At 46.2% G+C, this 12,011-nt stretch overlaps 1 protein-coding gene across 1 annotated transcript in view; it reads right to left on the reverse strand.

Annotated features, from left to right (window-relative positions):
* DEPDC1B (DEP domain containing 1B) overlaps window positions 1-1,454 on the reverse strand; it is a 61,284-nt gene extending 59,830 nt beyond the window's left edge. The window contains exon 1 of the mRNA XM_073346190.2: window positions 1,375-1,454. Within this exon, the coding sequence (XP_073202291.1) occupies window positions 1,375-1,422 (48 nt within the window). The 5' untranslated portion in view covers window positions 1,423-1,454. The remainder of the gene's footprint in view (window positions 1-1,374) is intronic.
* Window positions 1,455-12,011: the final 10,557 nt, after the last annotated feature.

A 12,011-nucleotide genomic window follows, 5' to 3' on the forward strand; every position in this document is an offset into this window, starting at 1 on the left:
TCAGTTTAAAACAAAACACACACATATTTTTAGGCCTGGTCTACACTTAAAACTTTGGTTGACGTAGCTATGACACTCGGGTCATCAAAAGTCCTGAGCACCACAGCTATGCCCACCTAAACCCCCAAAATAGACATTCTTCTATCAACCTAGCTACTATGTCCTGGGGAGGTGAGTTACTAGTGACAGACTCTGCTCCTTCAATTGCTGAGTGTACATTAGCCCTAAGGCCAGGTCTACACTAAAAAGTTAGGTTGACCAAGCTATGTCACACAGGGGTGTGAAAAATCCACATGCCTGTGTAACAGTTAAACTGACCTAACCCCCAGCATAGACTCCACAATGTTGGAAGAACTCTTCCATCAACCTAGCTACCGCCTCTCAGGGAGGTGGATTAACTACTAAAGCGACTCCGGTCACTGTAGTGAGTGTCTACACTGAAGCACTACAGCAACATAGCTGCAGCACTGCAATTGTGTTCCTGCAGGTGTGCTGCTGTCGCAGTTTAAGTGTTGACACAGCCTTAGTTAAACTGGTGTAAGTTTGTGCATAAGGAAGAGCTCACTGTAGGTCACTTCTGCTTTTATTAAACCTTGAACATCCTTCTTGGTGTCACTCTTCCTTTTCTCTCCCGTAACAGCTCACAGTCTAACAGACCCAGCAGGGTGCGAGTGTAGAAGTGTGTGTCAGTATTTTGGGGCTCAGAGCCAGGAGGTGAAGCTACTGGACTAAGATACAGTCGTGGGAGGCCATTTGGGGGCTGGGATAGCAGAGGGCAGGAAGAAGGCTGCAGGTAGAGGGAGAGACCAAGGAGACTACAAATAGCAGCACTGCGGAGGTGGGGGGTGGCCAGGATATGGCAGCCAGGCGACTGGAGGCAGACTAAAGAGGGAAAGAGGCAGGTGCGGGGGGAGGGGAACTAGACAGGGCTCCGGGGACCAGCCCGAAGGACAGGGGCGGGGGGCTCCGGGCACCCCTCGGGAGGGCTCTGCCATTGCAGACCGCTAGGGGGGGCGAGAAGGGGGGCTCCGCGGACCGCTGGGAGCGGGGTCAGGCCGGGAGCTCCGGGCACCGCTCGGGGGGGCGAGACAGGGGGGTTCCGGGGACCGCAAGGGGGTGCGGGAGGCCGGGGAGCGCGAGGTCGGAGGGCTCGCCTCCAGGGACCGCTCGAGGGCAGGGGGGCGAGGCTGGGGGGCTCCGGCGACTGCTCGGAGGGGACGGGATCGGGGGGGGGGGCTCTGGGGACCGGTCCGGGGCAGGAGGACTGGGGGGGGGCACGAGGCCGGGGGGGGGGAGATGCGCCGGGGGGGGGCGTTGTGCCGAGCTCGATGCCCTGGCACGGCCGGATACTGCAGCATCCGGCCGGGAACTTACCAGCCGGGTTGCCCGGTAGGGCCCGGGGCCCACCAGTCGCGGCTCCATAGCCCGGTAGGCCCCGCTGTCTCCACGGAAACCCGACAAGACACAGGACAAGGCGGAGCCGAAGAAGAGTTTGAATTAGGGCCCCCACGATGCTGCCCTCTCATTGGACTGCAAAGTGACCACGTGACCCCTCATCGCTCCCTGATTGCAGGGGCAGGGGCAGGACAAAGAGGCCAATGCATCGGCCAGCTCCCAGCACAACGACTGTGCAGCCTCGGGGGAGTGTACGGGGAGGGGGCACTGGGAGGGGGCATTGAGGGTAATGGCGGGGGCACTGGCAGGGGCACTGGGAGGGGCATTGGGAGGAGATGGAGGGGATAATGGGAGGGGGCATTGAGGGTAATGGCGGGGGCACTGGGAAATGGCGTTGGGAGGGGAGGGAGGGGGCACTGGGAGGGGGCATTGAGGGTAATGGCAGGGGCACTGGGAGGGGCATTGGGAGGAGATGGAGGGGATAATGGGAGGGGGCATTGAGGGTAATGGCGGGGGCACTGGGAAAGGGCGTTGGGAGGGGAGGGAGGGGGCACTGGGAGGGGGCATTGAGGGTAATGGCAGGGGCACTGGGAGGGGCATTGGGAGGAGATGGAGGGGATACCGGGAGGGGACATTGAGGGGTGCTGGGAAAGGGCATTGGGAGGTGACGGAGGGGGCACTGGGAGGGGGCATTGAGGGTAATGGCAGGGGCACTGGGAGGGGCATTGGGAGGAGATGGAGGGGATAATGGGAGGGGGCATTGAGGGTAATGGCAGGGGCACTGGGAAAGGGCGTTGGGAGGGGAGGGAGGGGGCACTGGGAGGGGGCATTGAGGGTAATGGCAGGGATACTGGGAGGGGCATTGGGAGGAGATGGAGGGGATACTGGGAGGGGGCATTGAGGGTAATGGCGGGGGCACTGGGAAAGGGCGTTGGGAGGAGAGGGAGGGGGTACTGGGAGGGGACATTGAGGGGTGCTGGGAAAGGGCATTGGGAGGAGTGGGAGGGGGTACTGGGAGGGGACATTGAGGGGTGCTGGAGGCGGATGCTGGGAAAGGGCATTGGGAGGAGATGGAGGGGACACTGGGAGGGGGCATTGAGGGTAATGGCAGGGGCACTGGGAGGAGATGGAGGGGATAATGGGAGGGGGCATTGAGGGTAATGGGGCTCACAACTAGGGGGCTAAATTTCTCAACTAGAGATTAGCTGGAGCAGCTAGAAGGGTATTAAATTACCAACACATTGGGAGAGTGTTAAGGAGGCAAAACTCAAACCCAAAGCGTCAAAGAACAAATTGTACTGATGTGGCAAAGAATGCAAAGAGGAGAATTTTTTCAATTGCTCATACTGTATATCAATGCTAGCAGTCTGGATAACCATCAAGAGGAATTATAAATTCTCCTTGATGAGGAAAAAAATTATATACTTGAAACCATTAACTATAACCTCTTCAGGAAAAATAGAGTGGGTAGAAGAGGTGTGTGGAGTGGCATGCCCATAGCATGAGTTAACTCATTACAGACAGGTTTCAGAGTAACAGCCGTGTTAGTCTGTATTCGCAAAAAGAAAAGGAGTACTTGTGGCACCTTAGAGACTAACCAATTTATTTGAGCATGAGCTTTCGTGAGCTACAGCTCACTTCATCGGATGCATACCGTGGAAACTGCAGCAGACTTTATATACACACAGAAAATATGAAACAATACCTCCTCCCACCCCACTGTCCAGATGCTTAAGGTGTTAAAAGAAATGGTGCTGTTATGGGGGAGTTGGATTTGGGAGACATATGCTAGAGGTTTCACGTGGTCAGTAATAAAACTTCCGTCCAGTTACTAAAAATTATAGATGATTTTCTAATATAGAAGGTACAGCATCCAACATGAGGGAATGCTATTTTGATCCTTATTACGACAGATAAAAAATTAATCACTGGACTGGATGTTGGTGTTTGCCTAGGGACCAAGATGAGGAAAATTATGAGTGACGTTGATTGGGAGAAAAAAATTAGAGAGAAACTGGGATTTTTTTAAGAGGAGTTTATTGGATGGACAAAAAGATTCCACAATCAAGAAAGAGGAAAACTTTGGTTAAAAGTCCATCCTGATTCAGTGTTGAAGTGGAGTAGGCAATTAGAAATAAGATATAGATAGCAATCAATAGAAATGAGAAGTTATGAAGTGTAGAAAAGTGATAAGGGAAGGGAAAATAGGGAAAAATCCATAGCTGGGAGGGCTAAAGCACAATAAAAAGGGTTTTTTAAAGAATATTAGGAACTAAAGACGTTCTAGAAATGGTATAGGGATATAAGCACATTACCAGATAGAGATGGTCAAATTGTTAATAATGATTCCGAAAGTATTCAATAATTATTTCTGTTTTGTGTTTGGAAAGAAGCAGGATGATGTAGTGTCACATTCTGGGTGCAATCCAGACCATGATGGGTTGTGTCACTGTCTGCCCTGTAATTTGGGTGCCTCCCAATGCTTTGCTGTTGTAGCTCCCAAGCTGGGCTGCTCACAACCAGCCTCCCAGCATGCAGATTGCACCCTGAGTGTCTGTGTGCTCACAGCCCTGGTTCAGCAGCTCTGACCCCAGCAGCCTGTCTACAGCCCCACTCTGGCTTCCACCAGCCTTGGTTACTACTTGCGGTGCGACCCCCACATAATCCCAGTCCCAGATTTTTTCCAAAACCACGTGCTCTGCAATGTCCAGCTCTCTCCTGGGCAGTTCAGAGATATAATTTGGTTGATTTGTTCCTCGAAAGACACAAGAATACACCACAGTTTATTAACTTAACTGAGTAAATACACCCTTCCCTTGAAAAACAGCATTGAGCTGGTTTATTGTAAAAATGAAATAAATTTATTAACAAAAATATATATACAATTAAGTGAATTCAAGTATAAGGAATGAAGATAGAAAGAGTTACAAGTAAAACAAAATACACTTCTAAGAGTTTACAACTTAATCTCGGAAGATACAGGCTTTATTCAAGGTTGTTTCTCTCAGTCATTCTTTTTCCCAGCCATGGCTGGCTTTCCCTCAGTCAAGATCTTCCACAAAAGTGCAAGATGTTGGCTTCCCTTGTGAAAGAACTTTGCCTACTCAGGTTTCTCACCTATATTCAGTTCCAGAGACTTCAACCCTGCTTGGTTGAAGGACCCATCTTTCTCAGGTTGCAAGAGCTCTGGCCTCTTGTGTCTGTCTAGTGATGGATGCCACAGATGGCTCCTGCCCTTCCTTGTATCTTCCAAAGTTCAATTAACTTGTTTCAAGACGAAGGATGACCTCATGATGTTCTTCCCTTCCTATGGGCTTCCTATGCACCTGTATGATTTCTATGTAAATGGGGCTTCCACTGTTTCTGATTCCACCCTGCTTAATTTACATATGAGCTCTGTAGCCATTCCTGTCCTCCTGTGATTTTTCTCTCCTGTCTGGGCAGATTATACAGCCTAATATCAATGAGTATCCATAATTTCTTATGTAGTATTAATACATACATTTCACAATTATATTAATCACCAGTGTGTCATTAGCATTCAGAAAAGAACCACACTGTACACTTTTATAATACAGTAATATTGTATACAGTCAGTTGATTCTGTTGCTTATCACTTCAAGTTCAGTTCCCTGTCTTTATATGCCAGTAAACCTTTGAAATGGATTCTTCTGCAAAGCTTCTCTCTCTTGCTAAGTGTAGACACTATTGTGTCATCTTCCCCACTTGTTAGTGTATGGTTTGCTTCCACCTTTTGTTAGCTTGATGGGTCTATTTACTGTATATATGTAAATTGAGGTAACACACATTCCTTTGTTTAGCATACACCTGTTTAACAACTCCCCCTGACATACGTGGTTTGAACACCTTTTAGTTATCATTCCAGCATATATATATTCATAACTCCTAATGCCTGTCACGCACATACATCACACAAGAATATTAATTGTCAGTGAGTTATTAGTTGTCAAATGATATCTCCCAAGGCATATGTTGTACAAAGATTATTACACTAGTGGATAAGGTGTGAATACAGGGGTGCTTTGTGTCACATGTATTTGTATCATATGAAGCCAATGAATTTCTTTCCAGCCCATCAGCAGACCCTAATAACTTGCACCAAAAAATCCTAGAAGAGTTGGTTAAGGAAATCTCAGTGACTAAAAAATTAAAGAATAGGAACATAATTAATTCCAGTCAACATGGTTTTATAGAAAATAGATCTTGGTTTGGAGGAGGGGTAGACTGGGTACATCTGGGGAAGCCTGGCTTCAGCAGGGGCAGAGATCCCAGCTGGAGGTAGGTAGTGGGAGTGAGGGGCCCAGCTCAGTGTGCAGTTCAGGCTACCTAACCAAGGTAGGATGCAGCCCTCCAGTAAATTGCTAACAGTGATTTTTATACACAGCAGCTTACGGCAGGAAAGAGCAAGAAGCAACCTCTTACACGTTAATGGCTTCTACGGTACCAACCAGTGGCTTACTAGGATGAGAAGAGGCGGAACTAGAAATGTTGGTCGGGTGAGCTACATGTGGGAAATGGTGGAGGAGGAGAAAGACACACCAGTCCTCTCTCACGTGCGTAAAGTTACTGTAACAATCATGTAATAAAACTGTCAACATTTTAGGACATAGACAATGATTGAGATTTTTCTCATTGGCCCTGTTAGCAACTGTGAACGTTTCAAAGTATGACCATGATTCCCATTCCACTATAACAAAATATACAGGGGAGGGGAGCACTGAGGAATTACATAGCAACTGTGTGGCCTAGTGGAAAGATCACTGGACTGGGACTATTCCTATCTCTACCACTGGCTTGCTGGGTGACCTTGGGCAAGTCATGTTACCTCTCTGTGCCTCAGTTTCCCGTCTGTAAAATGAGGATAATGATGTAATAGTGTTTGAGATCTACAGAAGAAAAGCATTACAGTACCATATCAACTGCCAACCTAAGTGAGAGCTACAACTGTCTAAAAAGCCACTAACTCCTACCAACAAACATTTTTCTTTCTGTTTAAAAATCTAGGAATTAAATGGCAACAAAATTCTGTCCCTGTCCCGCTTCCTGGTGTCCTAATTCTCCCCTCCCCATCACCTGGATCCACAACCCTCTCCTGCTATTCTCCCCTACTCTTGCACGCCAATCATCCACCTCTCCCAGCAAGTGTTTGCTTTTCAGGGCCTTTTGAATATTCTGCTGTATTCAGATTATAATTTCCAGAAATAAAAAAGCTTTGACAAAGGCCGGCTGGAGCCGAATGCCAGCTTTTTTAACTTCAGATATCTGTCTTGGGTTGGAGTCAAGCACACAGAGCTCAGGATGGTACTCCGATTCAGAGACAGTAACATACCATTGGAGCTACACAAGTTCTTTTACATAGGACTAGTTTTCCAGATAGCCTTTCTTTCAGCACCTGAGCAGTGTAATCCATTAGGCATATCCAGATAAGATTGCCTTTGTGGTAGGTGGTCCGTTACACCCAAAAAAAAAATAATAATAATAATAAAAATAATATTGTTCAGGTTACTCCCAGTTCCAAAGTACCGTCACTTACCCCAGGTAAATTGCACCTTTGATCTCACACCAAAGACAACGCCTGTAGCCAATCCTGTAATAAACTAAACTAGGAAAAGGAAATAAGAGTTATTTACAAGTTTCCCAGCTGGAGGTGGGTAGTGCGACAAACCAGGTAAAATACACAAACACACAAATGAGTTACAGTCTTTGGTTCCAAAAGATAATAGAGGCTGCTGTTTAATATGCAAGCCCTCTAAGTCCTTTAGGCCTAGCCCACGCTAAGTAGCTGTGGATCCCTTGCTTATTCTTAGAAATCTTGCCATATCCAAGTCCAAGCAGCATAGAGATGCAGTTTCTTCCTGTCTGAGATTTTTATTTCCTTCCCCCATAGTTCTAGCTGATGGTACCAGTCCCCATGCACATCTCCTCTTCATGGGCACGGGGAAAGAAATGGAAGTAATTTGTCCACTGATGTTCCACATTGGTTTGTCTGATGTCTATGGCCCTTCTTTTGTTGGACAGGTGATAACACTTCCTGTGGCAAACTAGTATTTCATACTTAGTAGTGCTTTTCTCCTGACTCTGAGGGTTTACAGTTCCAGGGCAAACACTTAAATATTACCTTCTAACATGGGATATGGCTATTATAAATGAGATTACTGCTTGCAGCAGCTTATAAGCATTCCATAAAGTCTAAACACTAAAAACATTTTCATAAACTTAATACTTATTTTAACAATGCTAACACACAGGTGAGCCAGATTGGTTTCCAGCTATTCATCTGTCAGTGTTCAGTGAGGCCTAGGGGCTTTGGCATGAGCTGGCATCTAGTCTGCCAGCATTACAATATCTAAAAGATTTCCTACGTTCCTGAACAAAGATCACGTTCAGCAGCTCCGCTCCTCAGGCACAACAGAACAACTCTCTACAATAAGGATGAAACTTGTCTGTGCAGTAGACAGAACTTTCTGAGGGGCGTGACTGAATGCCCCCAAGAACGAAGGACCCACATAAACCTCACCACCTTCTGCTCCAAGTGCAAGGCCTCTGTCTATGTCTACTCTAATATAAACACATAGCAACATGTATATTCAAATAATTAAAAACAAAACCTAAAATCCAGCCAGAACTAGACACTGCACTGCACACTCTTCGATCCTTGTGGAGAGGATGAAAGAACAAACACCATATGACAGATGTATAGTCACTTTGCTTAATGCACTATTGGAAGGCACTCAGATACTGCAGTGATGAGTTTGATATAGGATGATACAATAGATGTAATATATTTAGACTACTGTCAGGCATTTGACACAGTACCATGTGACATTCTGATTGAAACGTGACCACTCTATACGTCATCATTAAAGCACACGTTAAAAGGTTTAAGAAATGGCTAATTGTCAAGGTAGTTGTCAACGGGAAGTCATCACGGAATGGAGGTCTTTCTAGTGGGGGTTCTGCGGGGATCAGTACTAGGTCCAACACTATTTAACATTTTCACCAATGACTGGGTAGTAAATATAAACTCACTCTTGATAAAATTTGTGGCTGACCCACTGCTTGGCAAAGTGGTAAATAATGATGAGGCGAGAGTAGTCTTACAGAGAGACCTGGATTCAAATAAAACATGTTTAGGAACAAGGAACACAGGCCATACCTACCAAATGAGGGACTGGAAAACAGTCACTCTGGAAAGGATTTAGGGGTCTGTGACTTACTGTTGTGCTGCGTAGCACTTAGGTCACTGGGTCCCAGCTCTCCCCTGTCTCGCGTATCCCTTGCCAGCACTCACTCCAGCTCTGTGGCAGTCCCTCTTCCCGTAGGTAGTAACTTGGCCCTCCAGCCAGGTTACCAGTTGAGTCAATTCCCTTCCAGAGTAACAGAATCCAACAAGATATAGATGTCCAATGTCCCCACAAAATGAAGAGCCTTCAGCCCTCCTCCAGGTTCCTATGGGCTGCGTGCCCTTGACTCAGATCTCACAACATCTGTATTCCCCCTTAGTCTGGAGAAGGGTTTGCTCTTGTTTCATGAGAGAGGTTTGGCAGAGGAACTTGGGTCCTCCCTCTCCACTAGGCGCTGACTAAGGGCTCTACAAGTAGCAGCAATATCAAGTGTCTCCCTGGGACACTTCCTACTACTTACTTTCCCTGGGCATGATCGCAGTACCAAACAATCCAAGTGAAGGCTTCCTTAATCCTTAGAGATAAATTAATCCCTGCTCTGGGATAGCTGCTGTTTGTGGACCCACCTTTCCTGCAGCAAGGGCTTCTGCTATATGCTTGCACATGAGCTGCTGGGCTATTCCACTAGCCTATGTGCTATTTCCTCCCCTAACTGAGCTGCCTGGCTCTCTTTTAAACTCCTCTTTGCAGAGGCAGTGGTGTGGGAGCCCAAAACTGCTTAACCCAATTCTATCCCAATGTGGGGTATATATACCCCAACGTAGGAGTATAGAATGATAGAAATATAGGGCTGGAAATGTCCAGCCGCCTCCTGCTAACACACAACCAAGTAAACCTAGACCCCCCCGATAGTGGTTTGTCCAACCTGTTCTTAAAAACCTCCAGTGATATGGATTCTACAACTTCCCTTAGTATTTAACTATCCTGAGAGTTAGAAAGTTTTTTGTAATAGCTAACGGTCACAGGGTAACTGCTCTCTGAGGATAGACTGAGTCTAGCTCCTCTGCACTGGAACAGCTGATCCTAATCCAGCTAATTAAAGAGGGCTGGGGAGCAGTCACGTTGGAGTAGAGCTAATGCTGGTGGTGGGTCCCTGGAGCAAGGTGGCCAGGAGCTCAAGGAAACAATCCTGTGGCTGCAGCTCCAAAAGGGGAGCAGAGCTGGCAGAGGTGAGGAAGCTGCCAGGAGCTAGAGTACCAGAGTCCCATGGGAGGGGTGGCCCTGAAGCCTGGGTAATGAGCTAAGACGGCCTTGTTTGGTTTGCTATCCTTTGTTATAAAAAATTTAAATAAATAAACCTCCTTGACTGAGACTTGAGACTGAATGTGGCAGCATGTGCTTAGAGCCAGGGAGTAGTGGTGGCTTACGTGTGACACTAACCTATATCTCCCTTACCGTAGATTAAACCCATTATTTCTTGTCCTATCTTCAGTGGACATGGAGTACAACTGATTACTGTCCTCTTTGTAGCAGCCCTTAACATATTTGAAAGCTGTTATCAGGTTCTACCCCCATCTCCTACAGTCTTCTCTTCTCAAGACTAAACATGACCAGTTTTATTAACTTTTCCTCAGAGGTTGGGATTTCTAAACCTTTGATCACTTATATTGTTCTCCTCTGGACTCTCTCCAGTTTGTCCACATCTTATCAAAAGAGTGGCACCTACAATTGGACACCTTACTCCAGCTGAGGCCTCACCAGTGCCCAGCAGAATGGGCCCATTACCTCCCATAGCTTATATATGATGCTTGTTAATACACCCCGGAATGATATTATTCTTTTTTGCCATTGCATCACATTGTTAGCTCATACTCAGTTTGTGATCCATTATCATCCCCAGATCCTTTTCTGTAGTAGTACTGGCTAGCCAGTTATTCCTCATTTTATAATTGTGTATTTGATTTTTCCTTCCTAAGTGTAGCACTTGTCTTTACTGACTTTTATCTTGATTGCAGATGCATTCTCCAATTTATCAAGGCCCTTTTGAATTATAATCCTGTCTTCCAACGTGCTTGCAACCCCTCCCAGTTTGGTGTCATCCACAAATTGTATAAGCATACTCCCCATCTTCCACTCTGGTATCCAAGTCATTAATGAAGTGGACAAGTAACTGAACAGGAGCTCCCGGTGCAGTGCAGGGGCTAATGTGATTGTTGGATATATAAACAGGAAAAATGAGTAAGAACATGGAGGTGATTTTACCTCTATTTATAGCAATGGTGAGACCAATACTGAAATACTGCATCCAGTTCTGGTGTCCACATTTTTTAACAGATTATCAAAAACTGGAGAGGGCACAGATCCAAGGGCTTGAGAAAATGCCTTACAGCGAGAGAGTTAAAGAGCGCCATTTGTTTAGTTTATCAAAAAGAACATTGAGATTTGACTTGATTAGGGTGTGTAAGCACCTTCATGAGGACAAAATACTAGGCATTAAAGGGATCTTTAATCTAGCAGAGAAAGAGAACAAGAATCAATGTCTGGAAGCTGAAGCCAGACAAATTTAAATTAGAAATTAGGCACAAATTTTTAACGAGAGTGATCAACCATTGGAGCAAACTACCAAGGGAAATGGTAGATTCTCCATGTCTTCAAATCAAGAGTGGATGCCATTTTTGAATATACATTTTAGTCAAAGACACTTTGTTACTGGACTCAGGACAGGGGTAACTGGATGAAATTCTATGGTGACATACAGGATATCAAACTAGATTATCTAATGGTTCTGTCTGAAACAGAATCGCGGGCCGAGGGACGTGCTGGCCGCCGCTTCCAGCAGCTCCCATTGGCCGGGAGCAGCGAACCGCAGCCACTGGGAGCCGCGATCGGCCCAACCTGTGGAGGCAGCAGGTAAACAAACCGGCCAGCCCGCCAGGGGCTTTCCCTGTATAAGCGGCGGAACAAGTTTGGGAATCACTCACATACAACATTAGAAACCATTTTGTATGTTTCCACAAACTTGATCAAACTGTCATGTCTGTGATGGAGTTCTGGAATTAAAACAGAAAGGAGGCTAAGATATTCTAGCCACACACAGAGTTCACCACACTCCATTAAAATGTACCAAGCCACATTGCAACTGTCTGAGTCTCATAGCAACACTAAAAACACTAGCTACTTCAGGTAACTGTCATATACAGGAATAGGGTACTATTCCTTTAAGGAGCTTGTGAGTACCTAGAGTGTTCACTGTTTTCTATGCTGTTTGAAGCCCTGTGGACAGCACTAAAACTAACAATAATCAATTGTAATGTTTACTTGCTATTTAGGAAAGTGATGAACAGGAGAGGTAGGTACTGAATCTATTTGTGGGCTGGGGGGATAAAATAATACAAATAATTTTTTTAAAAGGCTGAAAGAGGAATAGAGCACTGGAGATATTCACTGGTAGCCTGGAAGGTACGGGGAGAG

Source organism: Lepidochelys kempii, chromosome 5, assembly GCF_965140285.1.
Source record: "Lepidochelys kempii isolate rLepKem1 chromosome 5, rLepKem1.hap1, whole genome shotgun sequence".
In the NCBI taxonomy this organism is placed as follows: domain Eukaryota; kingdom Metazoa; phylum Chordata; order Testudines; family Cheloniidae; genus Lepidochelys; species Lepidochelys kempii.